The 19,933-nt window shown below is 39.7% G+C and overlaps 1 protein-coding gene across 1 annotated transcript in view; it reads right to left on the bottom strand.

Annotated features, from left to right (window-relative positions):
- The window catches only part of Tacr1 (tachykinin receptor 1), a 147,533-nt gene extending 128,250 nt beyond the window's left edge, over window positions 1–19,283 (bottom strand). The window contains exon 1 of the mRNA XM_005385472.2: window positions 18,280–19,283. Within this exon, the coding sequence (XP_005385529.1) occupies window positions 18,280–18,668 (389 nt within the window). The 5' untranslated portion in view covers window positions 18,669–19,283. The remainder of the gene's footprint in view (window positions 1–18,279) is intronic.
- Window positions 19,284–19,933: the final 650 nt, after the last annotated feature.

Genomic DNA, 19,933 nt, shown 5'->3' with positions numbered 1-19,933 from the left:
ACACGTCCGTATTGCTGTTGTTTGCATATCTATTACATTTCCCTAAGTTTGACCAAAATCTGTGTCTGTTCATAAAGATGTATCTCTCCTGGAACACTGTGTAATGTAGCAGAAAAAAGATAGAACATGGAGCTCAGCCTCTCCTAATCAAGAAAGTCTCTGAGAACAATGCAGACTCCCCACTCTTCTGGAACTTGGCTTCTGCAATGACCGTGCTGCACAGGGAGCATGCAAGTGGGGTTCTTTCCTTATAATGTTATTATTCTCTGCAAGATTACTAAGCCGAGAGGAGGAAATCTCCACACTGCTGTGTGGTTTTCTGAATCAATAACTTATTGTGCTATTTTTTTCCCCTTTGCTTCACCTAAAGGGCTTTGTAAAAGCCCTGTGTTACTGGGTGATGGATGAAGAGGGAAAAATAGCAAAGTAGTATCATTTAGGAAACTGATGGGAAGAAAAGCTTCTCAGTGAAGTCCACTTATTTTGTTCAACAGAAAATAGTTCACTTATTCATAGGCCTGAGACCTAGATTTGAGAGTACAAAATAAAAAGTGAAGCTTTTAAAGTTGTACTGTACAGCAAAGATGCAAAAATGTAAATAAAATACTATATCAGCAGGGACATCTAGAAGCGTGCTTAAAAGAACAAGGCATAAAACCTAGTACTACTTGCTTCAGAAGTTCTAAAGGAGTTAAAAACTAGGAAATTAGGTAAGTGAAAAAATACAATTGGCAAATAAAATAGTTAGATCTGATTAAATCTAAATTAGGAATTGAATTTAAGGTGTCCCTTCTAAACCCACAGGCAATATAGTTAGTTATTTGAAGAGAAACACTCTGGTTATAGTTAGGGATATGAAAAAATGTTCACAATGATCAATTTGAACAAATACTGCTCTGAAAGATATAGTAAAAAAGAAGTAAAGGATACAGGTGGATATAAAAAGAATAAGTATTTGTAGGCTATATGTTTATCTCAGGAAAATTGAGAAAAATAATGGGAAAAACATTGGAAACTCAGCTAAAATCTGAAGTTCATTAAGACAGCTGGTTTCAAAATAACTTAAAAAATCAGTAGCTTTTTAAGGCACTGTTAATTAGAAAAAATATGGGAATATAATTGCATTTTAATTAGTGACAAAAACAAAATTATACGTGTATAATTGTAATTTATATTTGATGTGAATAATAATATAATATATAAAACTTTTAAAGAAATGTACAAGTTCTATATGAAAAAAATATAAAAGTTACATATGAAAACATATTAATGTAAAGATGCACAATTCATTCATTGAAAAAACCTGATATGTTAACAGTTCTTCCCAGAGGTAATTTTTAAATGTAATGCATCTAATATATTTCCAATGAAAATTCTAATAAGACTTTTCAATAGAGGTATTTTAAATAATAAGCCCAGAATTCATCAAGAAGAATAAATGCCTTCTATATTAGTACTATGTTATTATATATAGTAATACTACTATATAGTATTACTGGGTATCCAATACAGTTAAAGAAATTGCCATATCAACAGGTTTTCTGTTATATGTGGAAAATAAAAGTCAACCTGAAAGTCGAGTAGTGATTATTAAGGACTGGGAAGGGTGCTAGGAGAAGAGGGCGGCAAGGATGGAATAAGAGTGGTTGGATATTACCAGTGTTTTGTACATGTATGGAAATGTCACACAGAATTTTATGCATGTCTTCAATTCATATTTGTTAGTAAAAAAGATCACATAATTTTTAAAAAGACAGCCTAACTATGATAAAATTCAATGGAGGACAAAGGCAATACCTCAAATCAGCAGGGAAATGATCATTTAATCATGGTATTTGGACAACCAAATAAGCATATATGGCATTTAAAAAGATATAATCTAAATTAACTGAATAATGGATGGAAAATTTAATAGTGTGTAAACTATAAAAGTAGATAACATTGTTTGTACATATTCATTTACTTATGAGTAGAGAAATCCCTTTCCCAGTGTAATACCAAAGAGAGAAACAAGGTTTTATTTTAGAGAAGGTGGATGGATATAACTATGAAAAAGAATTTAAAATAATCCATGAAGAAATTAAAATTTTAACCAGAAATATTAAAAATATTTCCACGTTAGACAACCAAAACCTTATATCTTTGGTACAGTTTCTACAAACCAGGATGTAACTTAAAATTAATAGGAAGTAGGGAGACAGAACGCTCTCAAATGGGAAGGAGATGAAAAGATGGAAGGGAGAAAGAGAGGGGAAAGAGATGAAAATGAATTGAGGTATGTTATGTACATGTACCAACTGCACATGAGGAAAGTGATCATGGTGTACTGCAAACATGCACTAATAAAAAATAAAAACAAAAAAATTAAGATTACATTGTAAAGATCTGCCAAGTAATTCACAAAATGAAACATAATGGGATAACAAATATATAAAGCTATACTCACTAGTAAATAATGCAAACATGAACAACATTTTTAATCTTTAAATTGGAATTTTATTCTAAAATTGTTAGGAACATAAGCAAATAACAGGTCTTTATGTTGGGTCTGGGTATTTTGATTTATGCTGCCATATTACTTATGCCCTCTGATGACCAGCTAGCAGAATGAAGCAAAAGCCTTAAAGCATCTCATACTCTGGACAGTTTTCTTATAAGAATTTTACCTGATAGTCATGAATATGTGCAAGTTTAGCTAAAATATATTGATCATTTGTTACATATCATAGTTCGAAAGGTTCCAAACCATGAGCGCTTTAAATGCACTTAAAATTCCAATTTAAAGCAAAAACTAGAAAATCTGTTAAATCTAAGGATGGAAGATCATTTAAATTGTGATACCTCATGGCCAGTCATCATGGTTTTATAGAAGAAAATTTATTGTGTGAAATATTTCTTACTATATTATGTTAAATAAAAATGAAATTATTTTATGTGCTAAAAGACAGCTGTAGGTCAGAATCTGAATGTCCTCCAGAGGCCCATGTGTTAAAGGTTTGGTTACCAGCCTGTGGTGCTAGTAGGGAGGTGGTGGGAGGGAGGGCTTAGAGGGAGAAAGTTAGGTCATTGGAGAGTAGGCCCTTGGAGGGGCGACTAGGGCCCCAGCACATTCCTGTCTCTCTTTGAGTTTTGGCTGTTATGAGGTGAACAGGCGTCTTCTACATTTCGCTCTTGCTGCAAAGTACTATCCTGTCACATCCCCAAGCAAGAGGGTGAATCACCCATGGAGTGAAACCTTTGGAACTATGAGTCAAGATAAACCTTTTCTCTTGTTAAGTGGACTACTCAGATATTTTGTTGCAGTAACAGAAAGCTGACTAGGGACAAGATCCTAAGCATAGAAAAAAATGTCCTGTAATAAAATAATTGATGATAGTAACATTTGACTGGTTACCTAAGGGTGGATTTTGCTTTTGTTTTTTCTTCATATTATTTTTAAGTTGCTAATTCTCTTTAATAAGTATGTACTATTTCATACTTCAAAAAGTAGTTTCATTTTAAATATGATCTAAAAGGAGCTTGGAATTGTGTAGATAATATTCAAGAATAAGTTATTTTTTCTCAGCAAAAGTAGCTTAAATTTATACCTAAGTAATCAATAGCCTCCAGTAATTCTCTCAGGATCCTTCTGGGTCCCTCTGCTTAACCAGAATACTAGTAATTTGAGTTTTTAAAATATTGCTATGTAAATGTTTTACACAAAACAGCATTTTTCATCTGTTCCTTTTCTGATTTTCAACCATTGACATTTTCTGAAATTGTGCTATTTTCAAAATGTTGAAGTAGGGCTGAGCAAAATGGAGAGAAGAATTTTTTTTTAGCTAGGTATAGAAAGAAAGGGAGAAAGGAAAGACACAGACAAAGGAAAAAGATTAAAGTTTCCTGATGAAATGTGGGCCCAGAACAACAATGGCAGAACACCCAGGTCTTGGAAAACTGGCCCTCACCCCAGGATTTGTGAACAACACAAATCCGTTGATAAGGATGCTTGCTGCTTGGCTGAAGAATAACTTTGACAGTTGCAATAGGACTGCACTGCTCCCGTTAACCTCAATGTTTTAGACCCTGAGGACTAGCTAGACCTGTGATCCAAAGTCCCTTCTTGATGAAAATATCATTCCAATTTATAAAAGAATTATATATTTACCACGACAGTTAGTGAACTATGAAATATGAAGCACAGAGTAAACTCAGCCTTGTTTTATTACCCAAACACAAACCCAGAGCTCACTGGCACCTCAGTGCAGCGACAATTCTGAGAAGTCTTTCAGTAGCAATGTGGACTCATAACAACAGGTCCCCAGGGTTCTCCATCAGTTCCTTTGTACAGGGGGCTAGGACAACTCTAGACATTGCTAAATTACTTAAATTCCAAACTCCTTACGTCCCACACTGACCCAGTCCCTATGACTAAGTTTCTCATGATTCTTTATAAACTTTCCTGCTCAAAGAGTAAGTAGAATGAACATCTTCTGACTTTGAAATATGAATGAGATCTTAGAGGAATAAAAAAGCCCCTGTCATCTTTACCTTAGACTGATTTTTATCAGCTATGTTTCTCTTGTTCAATTTAGTTTAGTAACTTGGATTGGGCTGTGTAGAAAATTAGCCATAATTTGGGATCCTACATTAATAAGGGAGGACTTGGAGCTCCTCAAAGCAAACTTGAGGTAGTTATATCGTGATTGGAGAGAAACTTCCAGAAAGGAAAGAGATAACATTGCTGCTTTCTTTGCATTCTGTTTAGTTTGTAAGCTGGCAGTGTCTTCATGAAAACAATGAAAATCCACGAAGGCTTTAGCTTTGCTGATATTCTGGCTGAATCCTGGACACACTAACTTCCCAACCTCTCATTTCTGCAGCTCGAAAGAGAAAAGAACATTGGGAACAGATTTAAATGATGGCTCCAGTGAGGATTCAGCCACAAAGTTTTGTATATTCCAGTTTTTTTCTGAAGAGCCCAGTTAAATTGTTGAAGCAACAAATATTTCACACACAGGGCTGCATTTATTTCTGTTCCCATCATGAATTCTAGCACATTTTAGGCATCCTCTGGCTCCCTGAGACTATTTAGGAGAGTGTTTCAGCTCTTTATAGGGTTCTATTTTGTTAAAACAATTTCAGAGTCAGACAAATCCTCTTATGGAAACATATTAATTATTTTAGAGGACCTTCCTCCACAGTACAATAAAATTAATAAATCATACAAGGTGAGCATTTAAGCTGCAGCTCCTAATCTCCTCACATGCCAGTAAATGTGCATACCAGGCTTTTAAAAATTAGTGTCTCAATTATATTCTGTGACAGAGAGAGCAGAGGGGAGGTTGGCCTGCACATTCAGCAGCCTCCATGCATGGGCTCAGAGCAGTTATGTAATAGCAAAGGTGGTGGCTCATCAGCTCACTATGGCTGAGGGAACTGGGCTGAGCTCTAAGAACAGAGCATACTTTTACATGATTTATTTTTGTTTTCTGAAATTGTAGCAGTGACAAGGGACAGCTCAGAGTGTCAGTGCAGTGATATGAAGAAAGAACATCTCATGATCCATCTGGAAGGTTCAGAGTACTCTGGTTTTCAGGTTTCAGGAAGGAAGACCCTGCCACCGAAGACTTTGTGCTGAGAGGCAAGGATGCTGCAGGGCAAACCTTCAATACTGAGACACACATTTCTGGAGCAGAGGCCTGAAGAATGCTGGGAGCCTGACTTTGTCAAAACTGGCACACGTCACTCCATTTCCAATCATTTCTATGGATGTATAGAATATAACTGGAAAATTCTGGCATATACTTACCTTTAATTAAAAGTCTCAGGAAAGAAACTGGAAGACTCAAAATAGGTGGTGATTTCTTTGTGGGGGGAGTTGGTGTCACTATTTTCATGTTGATATGGTCTAGATATGGTGTGAGTGTTCCTCAAGTCTTCAAATATTGAAATCAAATCCTCACTGTGAAGTATTAAGAGGGCAAAAATTTAATCTGACTACAATGTATAGGTGGGATGCTTGGGAGGCCACTGGGATTAGATAAGGTCATGGGGTGGGTCCCTCAATGTTGAGTCCTAGTGGTATTTTATAAAGAGGGAGAGAGACTTTATTTTATAAAGAGGGAGGAGACACACAGACTCATACAGCGCCCATCTCTTTCCATTCGATGTTCTGCATTATGCCAGCAACAAGATCATCACCAGACACAGCCTCTCAACTTCAGCTTCCAGAACTGTGAGTCAAAATAAACTTCAAACAAACCCCAGTCTGTAGTTATTGGCCACAGAAAACTGACTAATGCACAGATCAAAGAACAATCCAGAAATGAAGGTCAGAAATGTAAAATATGCTCGGGTTCATGCAGTGCACTCCAATCGCGTGGAAAGAAGTTGAATGCAAACTGTGGCTAGAGTGGGGCTCTGCAACATCTATGTGTGAATCAGATATGAAATCTTCAGAAAAAAGGTGAGAAAGGGTAAAACTTGAAGAAAGTCAAGGAAATACAGGAGGACATGCTACAAGGACTTCAAAATGCTACTCCAGTAGAAAAGTGTGTGTGGACCCCATGGGCACTGGGCAGGCAACACTGTCATGAGTGTCCAGGAACTGGGCTGAAGCTCTGGGCAAGAGTCTTGTGCCATACATCCAAACTCGGACCTCCGATTCAGCCCCTGATTCCGAAAGTTCAGCTGCCTCTTACAGAGGAGATGTTTCTTTCATGTATAGGTCAGTTTTTCGTTGCTGGAAGCAAGTACTCCATAAAAATAAACTGAAAGGAGAAAAGGTTTATTTTGGCTGATGGTTCCATAGGTTTCAATCTGTGGTCAGCATGGAGGGAGGAGGGAAACTGCTCAACTCAGCACAAAAGAAGAAAAGAGCAGGGGAAGAGGCCTAGAGGAAGTGGGTAGGCACCAGATAGAGTCCTCAAGGTCATGCTCCCTTGACCCAACCAAATACTCAGATGTTTACTCATTTTCTAGATGTCTTTCAAACCAATCAGGTTGACAATTAAAATTAATCATCACATGTAACCCCTTGTTGTACAATTTTTTAATCCTGGGAAGGCATTTTAAAAAAGCAGACAATGCAGAAATGGTGCTTCTATGTAAGTAGTGTGTATTCAAAATAGTAAGTTTTGTGATCCATGTATGTTGCTTTGTGTGTTATTTGCTGAAAGTCAAATGATATATTAGAGAATTTGGCTTGTCATGTATGTAATTTTAATTGCTATGATTAGGAAGACTTCCATGAGTTAATTTTGTAGTCAGTAATTAAGTGCCTCTGAGAAACTTGTTCATTGAATTTAAAAGGTTAATAGTTAGGAATTTGAAATTCTTTGAGAGAATATGATATGCTAAATTTAGAAGTTTTGATTTATTAGATTTACAAGAGGTATGTAATTCCTAAGAAGGATTTTGTTTCTTTTATTTATAAGTTGGCTTGCTAGAGAATTAAAATTTTTAAGAAAACCAGGTGTGTTAAATTTCATGATTATTGTTTGAAATGTTTAAGGGAATTTAATCAAGTTTATAAGTGCTGTTTACATGTTTAAGATTACTTGATTTGTTCAGTTTATAAAAATGTGTAACTAACTCAAAACAGATATGGTTGTTTGATTGTTGATTGAAAATGGTGTTGAAATACTGGGGGAAAGAGCTCCATCTCACATGTAAGAGCTAATTGAGCTTTAGTCAAAGGTCAAGAAAAAGTAGATGTTTAAGACTTTAACAAGCATAAGCTAGATTTAGAAGAAAATGTGGATGATTTATAAGAAGTGCTGGAAGTCTTAAGTAAACACTTTAATAAGATGAATAGTATTTAAAAATCACGCAGCTGTAAGAGCTTTTCACATGAGCAGGCTCTCCCTCATACATTAAATATGCAAATGACATTCTCCATGTGAAAGAGGTGTTTTGGGGGCATAAAGGATGGGGAAGCAACAGTGCATTTTGAAGATAGAAGAAAAATCATTTACATTTTCTGTAGCATGATCTACACTAGCTAAATGATAGACTTCTGGTGGAGTATATGCATGTTCCACAGATGGCATAAATGCTGAAAAGCAATTAGCAAGATATTTGATGGCCAATCAGAAGGATCTTAAAGTATAATTTTAGTTGGGAAGAATATAAATACTTCATTTGTACATGATGTGGAAGGGATTTAGTGCCGGAGATGGGAATAGGAATGTGTAGTGGATCCAATGGTGTTTATTAGATCATAATTGCTATTAATTGAGCTCTTATTGAGCATTAGGCAATGAATTAAGGCCTTTTCCCACACCTTTCCCTCTCTCCTTGCAGCGGTGTTCTATAAGGTAAGTTTTATTGTACCCATTTTATCAGATAAGGACATTGAAGCCCAGATAGGTTATATATCTTGACTACGTTTGCACAGCTAGTACCTGGTAGAGCCAGTGTTGAAATCCACTACCTGTGCTCTTTCCTACTGGTCACTACTATGGTTTGGATTTAAAATGTTTCCCCAACATCTCATGTCTTCAGACATGTCCAGAAGATAATTAGGTCATGGTAATTGGATCATAAGGGCTCTAACTTTGTCAGTGAATTAACCCATTGCTATGTTAATAATTTCATGGCATTATTGGACAAGATTGGGCAAGTTCAGGGTGGTATGGCCATAGACCTGGTGGCATTATTGGGAGGTAATTGAAAGTTAAGAAGTGGGGCTTAGTTGAAGACAGTGGGTCATGGAGGTGTGACCTTCAGGAAAACATCTTGTCTCTGGCCTCTTCTTTGATCCTCTTATCATCTCTGCTTCCTTGCTGCTATGAGCTGAAGCACTTTCCTTTTCCACACCCTTCTGTCATGGTGTTTCTGCCTTGGCACAGGCTTAGAAGCAATGAAGCCAAGTAGGCAAGGATTGAAATCTCTGAAACCGTGAACCAAGGTAAGTCTTTCTTCCTTTAGATTTCTTGTCTCGGGTATTTGCTCCCAGTGACAGAAAGCTGACTAACGCCCCACTCTACTGTCAAAAGCTAGAGACAAGATTCTTAAAAGACACTAACATATAAATGACAGGGAAGATACTCCTGAAAGAGTTCCAAATAGTAGACCCAGTAGTAAGGCTGAGTGAGAAGGTAGATGGAAGAAGGAGTTACCAAAAAGAGAAAGAATTAGAAGAAGACTTAGAAGAAGGAGGAGGAGGAGGAAGAGGAAGAGAGGGAATTAGAAGAGCAGCAAGGGATGAAGCCCATGGCTGCTTAGACATATTTTCTAGAGCATTTCATAGATTGCATTGAAATTCATGGTGAGGTTCAGGCCTTAAGGCCATAGCTGGAGCATCTTCTCCTCCCTGGATTTGTTTTCCACAGAGCCTTCTGTTTCCCCTCCAACTGAGGGGGACTGGTAACCTCTCTAGGTGGAATAAGAAGGTTTAGAACAATGTAAGACAGCTGCTCAATCTGTCTCCTAGACTTTGGATTTCTTATGCCACTCAGTGCTGAAATTTTCCTGTGTCTGTGGCCTAGGCATTTAGATAACCACTACGGACACAAGACTTGGAAGGCTGAGTGCAGGGTGACTTTCTGCTGGCCTTGCCTCAAAAAGGACAAGTAAAGCAGAGTGTACTTCTTGTTAGTGGAGAAAGCTGGAGAAAAAGCCAGGGGGTTGACAATAGTTGGGCCAGAGAAGGGTCCATAAAATATTTAGAAATTCACAGGGCCCCCAGAGATACTGTAGTTACAGTGGAAATGATCAACATCTCCTCCAATTAGAGGTCTTTTCCTGGGGCACAGTATGCATCAGGGACCTCTGGGTATGAGTCAGCAATCACATGGGGCCCGAGTCAAGTGGAGTGGGGAAGAAGCAAGTATGAATCTGAACTCATAGCTGTTCTAGAACAGGAGGTTCTTCATCAGAAGTGTTCTGTATTGTAGCGTGTCTGTATGGTAAGCAGAAATTTGTCCACATTTTTCTTTTGCTTCAATATATAATAACATCATATATGTGCTTTAGGATCTGGCTCATGCATTGGGTCTGGTTTTCAGATTTTGTTTGGGAGGCGTAGTCAGTCTGCCCCATTGCACACATTTCAGTGAATTCCTACTTTGTACCAGGAACTTGTATAGGTGCTGTGAATAGAAAACCAGATAAAGAATCCCTGTTTTCCTGAGGGCTTGTGGTCCAGTGGGCAGGGAGGTATGGTAGACTCACATATTATTGAGAGTTACAGAACCACTGGACAAAGTCTATGGGGATAGACAATAAGGACACCTCATTTAGACTCACAGGTCAAGGTCAAGTTCTTAGTGGAGATGGCTCCTAAACTAAGCCTAAGAGAAGAACAAGTCCATGAGAAAGGATGTCCTTCCTACAGCAGATGGTGCTGGAAAGGGCATTGGTGATGGGGTGATGATTCACTGTGGTCACTCCCCTTTAAGAGAACCATTAACCACTGGGAACAAGTAGTAGTGACCAATGAGGATGGAGAGAGCAAAGAACCAGGGACAGGGGAGTTTCAGAAGCCCTATGTTAGCAATGCTACCACATGGAAGAGGCATTATACTAGTGGGAGTAGCCCAAAGCCAGAAAGGCAGATTTCAATTCCATGAAAGGAAGACAATTTTTAAAGGAAGAAATTTATAATCATACAACACTTGATTGAATTAATAATTGAGACAAATTGAGTAAAATGCTTAAGTAGGGTTTGAAACTCTTACAATGGCCCTTCTGGAAGGTTGTGGGGTAGAGTTTGTATTTGGAGGGAGTGTCTTCCAGTGTCTCTGATGTCCTTTCTGCTACAGCAGAGCCCTTACGTCTCCTGTGCTTTCAGTGCCAGCTCTCATTAGATATGATATCATCAAAAACCATCCTGAGCAGGAGTATGTAGACAGGTACATAAAGCACATAAAAACAAGTTGCATGGCTCTCCAAGCTGTGAGAGGGTGGAGAGTTAGGGGAGAATACTAAAATAAATTGTTTCTGATAGTCTTTCACGGTAGGAAAGGAATCTCCATTGCCACCATGAGGATTAGATGAGATAATACCTTGGAGAGCATACGAATACGAGGCATCATTTTCAATTTTACTACCAAGAAATCTCTTTTCTAGTTTCCAAGTGACAAATATTAATAAATCGTTCACGAACATTTCCAATGTAGTGCTTCTGAAGTTAATTTTAAAACGCCACATATTTTTGCTGTGAACTTTGCTCCTCCTCTTTTTCCTCCTCATTCTCTGCCATCTTTTTCCACTGCATTCCTTCTCTCTCCTCGCACCTTTTTCCTCTCCCTTCTCATTCTATTGGCAGTAAGTCTTTCTCATGTTTCATGTTGCTTTATTTCTGAGGTCCCTTAGCAGGGCATTGACTGCATCGAGTTGTATGGTGATTATGTCTTTGTTGCTCCCCAAACCCTGAGAGCACAAGGGAAAAGGCAGTGTCTTACTGCCTCAGTATCTGGAACAATGTGGGTGCTCAGTCACAGTTTGATGACTGTGCAAGGTAGAAGATGTCTGTAATCCTAACACTCAGTGAGGCTGAGGCAGGAGGACCACAAGTTCAAGCCCAGCATGGGCAATTCAGCAATCTAGTGAGGCCCTGTCTCAAAAAACAAAACAAAAACCTTCCCCAATAATTAGATGGATGGATGGATGGATGAGAAAGAAACCATGCCCATAACTGTTATTCCCTTTGACCGTACTCTGCTAACAGTGTTTCTTAGCACTCACCAGTGTCCTATATTGCCAAACCCAATGTTCTTTATGGCCTTGGATTCAATGACATTGATAAACACAATCAACCACAAAGCAACTCACTTAATCTTTATCTCTTCACATATTTTGATTTCTCACTATCTCTCTATTTACTGTTCCTTTTCCCTTCTAGGGCCTGGTAGGATGTTCCTGTGACTTTCAAGCCTCTTCTAAGGAAATGTGTATATAGATGGAAGAGATCTCCTCTAATCTCCAAATTCTAATGATCTCTGTATTTGGAAAACTCCTGAATTTACATTTTTTTTCACTTCTGCGCTTTTTTTTTATTTTAAAGAAAAAAGAACAAAAACAAAATAACAAAAACAAAGACAAAAACAAAACAACACAAAAACAATAGAAATGATACAGCATTCCAAAAAAAAGATGATAGGAAATTAGCAATGGTTGTTGTATTACATATTGTTATCTTCAAAGTAGTTGCTCAGATTATCAGATATAGGCATGCAAAAGTGATTAAACAACTAAACATTAATTGTTCCTTTCAATAAACTAACAGAAATTAGTAGTACAATTGTCTTAGCTATCTTGGGTATAGATAGATAGATAGATAGATAGATATAGATTTTTTTTACTTCCTTCTTGCTTTCTTTTCTCCTTCCCCTCATCCCAGTTGTTCTTTCCTCTTGAGCAGTTTCTTTCTCTTTCATAATATCTATTGTACCTTTCAGATTTTATTAACACTTTCAGGTTACATTTTGATATCTGGCTTCTCATTTCCTAAACACACCTCTATAGTTACATATTAGGCACTTCCAAAAAAATTACATTTTCACATCAAATCAACATAAACTACCGTCATCTTCTCAGCAAACCTCTGTTCATTCCTTGATACACATGTGCATTCATTCAGTTGAATCAATCTCTTATTCATCCCACCTTGCAAGTTTTGCCCTCCATGTTCTTTTCATACAGCTTCTTCTATCTAATGTCACCTTTTTCTTAAAAAATGTGTTCTCTCTAAGAATCATATATAATCTTCAAGGTCCAACTCAACTGCCACCTTCTGCAGTCTTTGATCATTCATCACCACTGAACATAACCTTCCTTTCTCGCCTATAGAAATTGTCTGTACCACTGACATGAACTACACCCTTGGTTGGATGTAGCACAGTGGCAGAGTGCTTGCCTGACATGTATGAGTCCTGGGTTCAACCCCCAGTATCACAAACAACAACAACTGCAACAACAACAAAAATATCACTTAGCACCTTCTGTTGTAGTTACCTCAAACCAGTCCGATTTTCCTAACATAAAAGAAACTCTGGGTTGGGGATATAGCTCAGTGGCATAAGTGCTTGCCTGGCAAGTCTGAGGTCATGAGTTCGATTCCCGGTACCAAAATAAATAAATAAATAAATTCTTCAGGGGAAGAGGTAAAGTTCCACAGTAGGAAAGAGCACCTTAAGTTGGTGGCAAAATCCCTCAGTAGAGTGAATATTTTTTCTAAATTTAACAGCGAGTTTCTCCCACCTTCATGATTCTCATTTTACAATTGCCTACATTCAACAATAACAGTGAGAAAGTCTGCTCCTACTATGTGATTTTATAGCGAAAAAATTCTCTCCCCCACCAAGTAACTTGTATTCCTGCTAGGTTTTGTTTTGTTTAGTTTTTTTTTTAACAATTGTGACCATTGAAGACACAGAGGACTCCTGGTAATTGGGAAAAGATAAGTAATGTCTGGTGGAGCAGCTCCAGGCAGGTGGTGGCCACTGAACTTCTCAAGCATGGTTCTAAACTCTAAATGTCCATCTGTCATGCAAGTTTTGGTGCTGGGGATTTAGCTCAGCAGCACAGCGCCTGCCTGGCGAGCTCAAGGTCGTGAGTTCGATTCCTGGTACCAGAAAAAAAACAAAAACAAACAAACAAAAAAACAAAGTGAGCTCAAGGCCAGCCTGAACTGCACAGTAAGACTCTGTCTCAAAAAGATTAAAAAACAAATTCTTAACAAATGCAAGTTTCTGGGTTTTTTTTTTTTGTTTGTTTTTTTGTTTTTTCTCTGGTACCGGGAACCGAACTCACGACCTTGCGCTTGCCAGGCAGGCGCTTTTGCCGCTGAGCTAAATCCCCAGCCCTCGCAAGTTTCTGTTTTAATCAAAAAACTGACATCTAAGGTTCCAGTTGTGGTGGATGAGTTCATAGTGAATGGCCATTCTCAACATCACAGAAATTTGTGGGTCCATCTAAATTAGTGCAAAGGATCCTGGAATTTGAGTCTTACCTTTTGGTGGGCTAGGGAAAGACTCAAGGATTACCCTGAGATAGATAATGGTACCCAGGTCTAACTAGCAAGGTGAGGTTCAAGGCTAGACAGCAGGACTAGTAGAAACTTGGAAAGCTGTGGTGTGGACACCGGGGATAGGTGGGCAGAGTTCTTGTTGTATGTGCATGTCTTTGTTTCAGGTTCTTTTACCCTCTCAGTGAGCTCATTTCCTCTTCTGCCTTCAGTTGCTACTTCTGTCTGGGCAACGATATTTTTGGTCCTGACTGTACTTCATATTTCCTAGACACAATCCGTATTTAGATGTTTTCCTTCACTCTAGCACAATATATCTAGGACCAATCTCAATAATGAGCAACCTTCACCTTTCATCTCACTGAAGTTATACCTGCCTCTGCCAGGTAAAGTGGCTATGACACCAGGCCACTGCTTTCCCGTGAGACTTTTGTTGTTGTGTTTGAGGTCCAGGTCAGGTTCCCCATTGCCTCTCTACCCCATGTGGGGCTTTGGGTCTACCTGCTCCCTCTTTAGATTCTGGTCCCCATTACAACAGCTAGTTATCCACTTTTAGCCCCTGTCAGCCAAAGGATCACCTCTTGTGGTCATTACATCTCATTAAGTATCACACATATCTTTTGGTTCTGCCAGTGGAAAAGAATTGCAAATTTTAAGTGTGACAAATTATACTGGTTCCAAAGAAAAAAATCCTGCTGCTTGTTGGAGTTAACTAGAGTCTCTGAAACTTTTTAAAAAAATTCTAAGTAACTGCTGACTTCAAAATATAAGTATTGTTTGTGAAGGAGAGCCTCCCTCCCTGTCCCCTTTCCCATTTATGAAAAAAAAAAACTACAAAAGACATTTAAATTAGTACTCCATTCTGCAATTGAAGTTCTTCTTCCTCTTCATTTATTTTGCTTCTGGAAGGAAACTTGGCAAATTGTAGCAACATAGTTTGACCTAACAATTCTATTTCAAGGAATGTATTCCAATGAAAGGAAAAGAGATCATCTCAAAAATTTATGTCCAAGATGAAAGTTACTGGTCATAATGAAAATTAAAACAATTTATATCTAATAGTAGAGGAATGGTTAAGTAAGTGATCATAACTGCATCATATAATGTGCTGATTAAATGTTCTGTTTTAAATATTTTATGACATGGAAACTACCCATGATATAATGCCAGTGAACAACAAGAGCAACAGCAGCAGCCTCAAAAACAAATAAACAAACAAACACAATTAAACCCAAAAAACCATCTACAATCAGCTATTGAAGGTTTTTATTATGATGCAAAATTTATTTTTAAAGTTTTGAATTACTGTAGGTGATTTAAGCAACACAGATAGACTTTAAACCAGTGTTCCAGAATTTTAACTGGTTAGCCACAATTAGTTGGATTTTAAGGTGCTTTTTACATTTTCTGTCTAGTTTTTATGCATTTTTCCAAATGGTCTTCTGGGAATATGTGTTATTTACTCATTCATTCACCTGTGTGATAAACACTAAAGTGACTGTTATATGTCAAGCAGTCTGCTTGTGCTAAGGACATTAAAATGAACAAGACACAGTACATGTGTTTCCTGCTCTGCTCAGAATTTATAATTCTGTAAAATGAGGAGAAATCTTTTCTTAAAATATATTTGATTTCATAATTCTACTTCTGGAAATCTATCTTAAGGAATAAATATAGTCAAGAAAGCAAAACAAAATTAACACATAGAAACATCCATTGGAGGACTCATCATAATATAATGGCAAAAAAAATTAAGGAATCCGCTAAATACCCAACAGTAAGGGAGTGGTTAAATAAATAATAGTACATAAATATAGAGGAGTAATATGGAATCATTTAAATTATGTTTCTGAAGGCATTTTAATAATGTGCAAACTTATCGTGTTTTCCACTAATATCAATGAAAAGATAAGCTGTAAATTATATAAAATCTGAACTCAGGTATGTAGTGTAATATTCATAAAACAAAAATTCAAATGTTAACAGGTGTTATTTTTGGATAGTGCAATAATAGTTGACTTCAATTTTGTGTCTAGGCTCTTCGTATTTCCCAAATCTTCTGCAATGAATAAAGTTTAACTTTACAATGAGGAAAGCCATATTATTTTTAAAGATTTGATTTAAAGATTTTTCATCAAAAATTCAAAGAGATAATTTAGCTTTTACTATCTGTCTTTATTTTTATGTTGGAGAAAGGAAAGATAATTCATATGGAGAGAGCATACAGCCCCTTTTTTCTACAACATTCTTGGGAGAGATCGGATGACTATGCATGCAGGAGGCACACTCATGAGGAGCCTGAGGGCATGACTGGATGGTGTGCTCAGGAGGCCAAGCAAGGAAAAGCAGGAGATTAGAGCGGTGAACAGAGACATTTGAAGCTTAATTCTAACTCTAACTTGAACTCTAACATTTAGGGTATCACCACTAATCTCTCTGGCCCACATCTGCACACTAGAAACATGGGAATGTTTCTTGTTGCTGTCATTTCCTGAAGCTGTATCATCACAGACCCCTTGATCTTCATTGAGAAAATCAACTGTACCATGAAAATCTGGCTCTGTACCCATGTAATAGGAGCATGCTAACCCTGATCGTAGCTCCTAATCTAAGTTGCAAGGGAAAGAGCAGGGCTATGGAACATGCTCCCAAAGTAAGCCAAAGGGACAGAGCCGTCTGCAGGTGCTTATACCAGCTGCCATCAGCTGCTGAATGTTCCAGCTCACATTGACTGGCAGATCTCCCCAGAGCTCAGGTGAGGCCCCAACACAGTAAAAAAACAGCCACTTACCATCTAATTTAGGGATCATAAAGAATGCATTCGTAGGGCTAAGATGGCATCACATTTCCCTGCACTGATATTTGGTTGTATCTTATGCCAGAGAATTGTTTTTTCTTTTTTAAGTTTATGGAAGCTGATGTGAAGGAGCAAGTGAATGCAGAAAGATTTACAGGTTTACTTCACTTTCACAAAATTAAGTATCTGAACACATTTACAAAAATAAATTTACAGAATGATTCACTGCCACTTTGAGTAATTTGTTTACCTTCTACACTTAAAGTATAAGTTGATTCACAACTTGTTTTATAGAAAACATATCAAGCATCTAAGAGCTGCAGAAAGAAGATGAACAAGGAGTCCACAGTCAGCATTTCAACACCACTTCAAAGGGTGAACATAGAGGTTTCCCAATTTAAAAAGTGTTCGTTGACCTCAGATGCTGAAAAAGACTTTAAATCAACTGCAACTCAAAAACAATCTTTACTCAGAAGGGATTAGTCTGGGAATTTTTTTTTTTTTACTTTTCTCATAGCTCCTTTCTCACATGTATTTATCTCAGTAAAACATTAGAAGAATCCCTTGTAAATCACAGTGACAGGTGTTTTAAACATACCTCCACACCCCAGGTAAACATTTAGCACCTGTATCCACATAGACATACACACTGAAGACCTATGAAATCCACAAAAGGTCATACCATTAAAACTGTGCTCTAGTATTCAATTTTTCATCGTGCCACCTGAAGGGTCACTCATTCCAGATCCCCAGCCTGTGTTTAAAAATACTAACCTTCCATATCCAGTCCTCTTCTGAACCTCTAACTTGTTGGTTGTAGGAAACAAAAGCTCTCAGTTGTTTTTGCCAAGAACATTTCTGTGTGGATACAGACATGCTAAAAGCACTGAGCTTCCACAGCAAGAGAAACTTAGAAAACTTCCTGGGTAAGTTTCCTGGGTCCCTGTCTATGGTATTCTTTAAGAAGAACTCCTTGCAACACAGAGGATGCGAATTAGAATCTGAACTATTTTATGAACTGGCAAAATGCTTTTCACATTTAAATAATATTGGGGAGTTGAAAGGAGAACTCAAAGTCCCGAAATCTTGAGGAAGAAATGAAAAATGATGAATTTTGCCTGTGCATGCTTAAAACACAAAACAACAAGAAGCTACCCAACAGAATAGCAGGCCAGGAGGAGTTTACAAAGACTAAGCCAGAGGCCAGCTCGTTGGCTAAGTCCTGAGGATTCCTTTTACGCTGTAAGGGAAAGGAGAGTAGGAATATATGGAAAAGAGCAAAACAGGAGTTGAAAGGATAGGGTCAGGGAGATGAATGGGTGAATAAAGAATGGAAAGTTAAATGAAGGAAATGGAAAAAAGGAGACTGAAAGGGAGATCAAATTGGGGACCAGTTGGCAGCCAGTGAGAACCCCAGGCTGTTGTGTGGTCAGTCTTCCCCTTCTACCATGCATGATGCAGCCCTGTCTCCACAGCAATGCCATGCTCCTCTCTGGACACTTCTCACTTCCACAAAGGGCAAGCTCACCTATCGAAGGCCACAGCTGTCATGGAGTAGATACTGGCAAAGACGGCAGCGATGGGGAAGAAGTTGTGGAACTTGCAGTAGAACAGGCCATAGTACCACTCGTTGTGGACAGCGTAGGTGAAGTTCACTACTGTATTGAACGCAGCCATGGAGGCCTCCGCGAAGGCCAGGTTCACCAGAAAGTAGTTGGTCACTGTCCTCATTCTCTTGTGGGCCAGGATGATCCACATCACCACCACGTTTCCCACCACAGAGGTCACCACGATGACCGTGTAGGCAGCTGCCCAAAGGACAATTTGCCAGGTTGGCTGCACGAACTGGTTGGGTTCTGAGGTGTTGGTGGAGATATTCGGGAAGAGGTCCGACTCCACGGGGAGGGCGCTGTCCATTTCGCAGGTGCGTGGCAAAGCCCTCCCTTCTGCGCACACCACCCGCTTTGCAGCCAGGTCCTGTGGCGGGCACCTGAGGCTCGGGATCCTGGTTAAGCCAGACAGGAGGGAAGAAGTCTCTTCCTGCGCAGAACTCTCCTTGCAAGCAGACTTGGCGCTCAGAGAATAAAGACTTCTAGATGCTCTGTCTGCCCGACCTTCGTGGCTTTGATTTCCTCCACGTTTCAGTTTCTGGAAGCATTTGAGTTCAGAATCCGGAGGCGCGTGTAGTCTGCGTTAAACTGAAAGGCGCTAAGTAGTCCCGCCGGTTCCCTGCGCTAGGAAGTAAGAGAACCCGCCTTTCTGCACCGGCTCCAGTTTGCGACTGCTAGTTCCCCTTCCTGCGGCGGGAAAGGCAAAGCCCTGTGGTGCACGAGGACTTAGGCGGACAAGGAGGGCCCGTCGCAGCGCTACCTTTGAAAGTTCTGATTCGATGGCCGGGATTCAGGGGATTCTCGTGCTCAGCTGCAGATTTGTCTTTTCGCTTTCGCAGATACCGCTGCCGCCGCGCTGCCTGCAGCGTGGCAGGCGCCTCTTGGCTTGGGTCCTGCTCAGCTCGGGAGTTAGCACTACCTCTGCAGGGTGCGCGCGAGGCTTTTATAACCCGCTGCAGAGACGTCACTGGGAAGGGGCAGTACCTGGGCTGCGTACCCGCCAGTCTCCTTGCGCAGCAGCTGCGCCAGCTGTTGGCAGCTGTCTCACTTCACCGCCGCAGCCACCATGCCTTTTGCGGCTTGCTACCAGCTGTGGGCGTCTGCAAAACGGACGCCCCAGCGCTCCGCGAGGGGGCAGTAGGTGGCCTGGGAGTAACTGAGTCAGAAGGGGTCCGCCGCTGAAACCACAGTTGCACCAGGGATGCTGAGGGTGGTGGTGAGAATTTGGGAAACAGCTGGCGTGGAGAACGCTTAACTTCCAAGGGGGCAGCCCGGAGCCCTGCGACTGCTCTGCAGAAGCGCCTGCCAGTGACGGTGGGAGTGGGGCAAGAGCGAGGGCGAGGTGCCAGCGCCGTGCTCCCGGCCGCGCTCCAGCGGGAGTAAGACGCCGGTTCGCTCTGGCTGCTGTGAGGAGCCAGGCGCGGCGAGGGCCGGCTTCCAGGGTCCGCAAAGCAACTTTCCCGAGGCCGTCTTCGGGACCCCAGCCAACCTGTGGCCTGGCTCTCAGCTGAGCGTCCCCCTGAGCCCCCCAGGAGCCCGGCTGCAGGCACTGGGGGCCTGGCTGGGCTCCCC

This window comes from Chinchilla lanigera, unplaced genomic scaffold (genome assembly GCF_000276665.1).
Source record: "Chinchilla lanigera isolate Chin_1 unplaced genomic scaffold, ChiLan1.0 scaffold00023, whole genome shotgun sequence".
NCBI lineage: Eukaryota > Metazoa > Chordata > Mammalia > Rodentia > Chinchillidae > Chinchilla > Chinchilla lanigera.
Note: the sequence above shows the minus strand (reverse complement) of the source record. Positions and strands in the feature narration are given on the sequence as shown.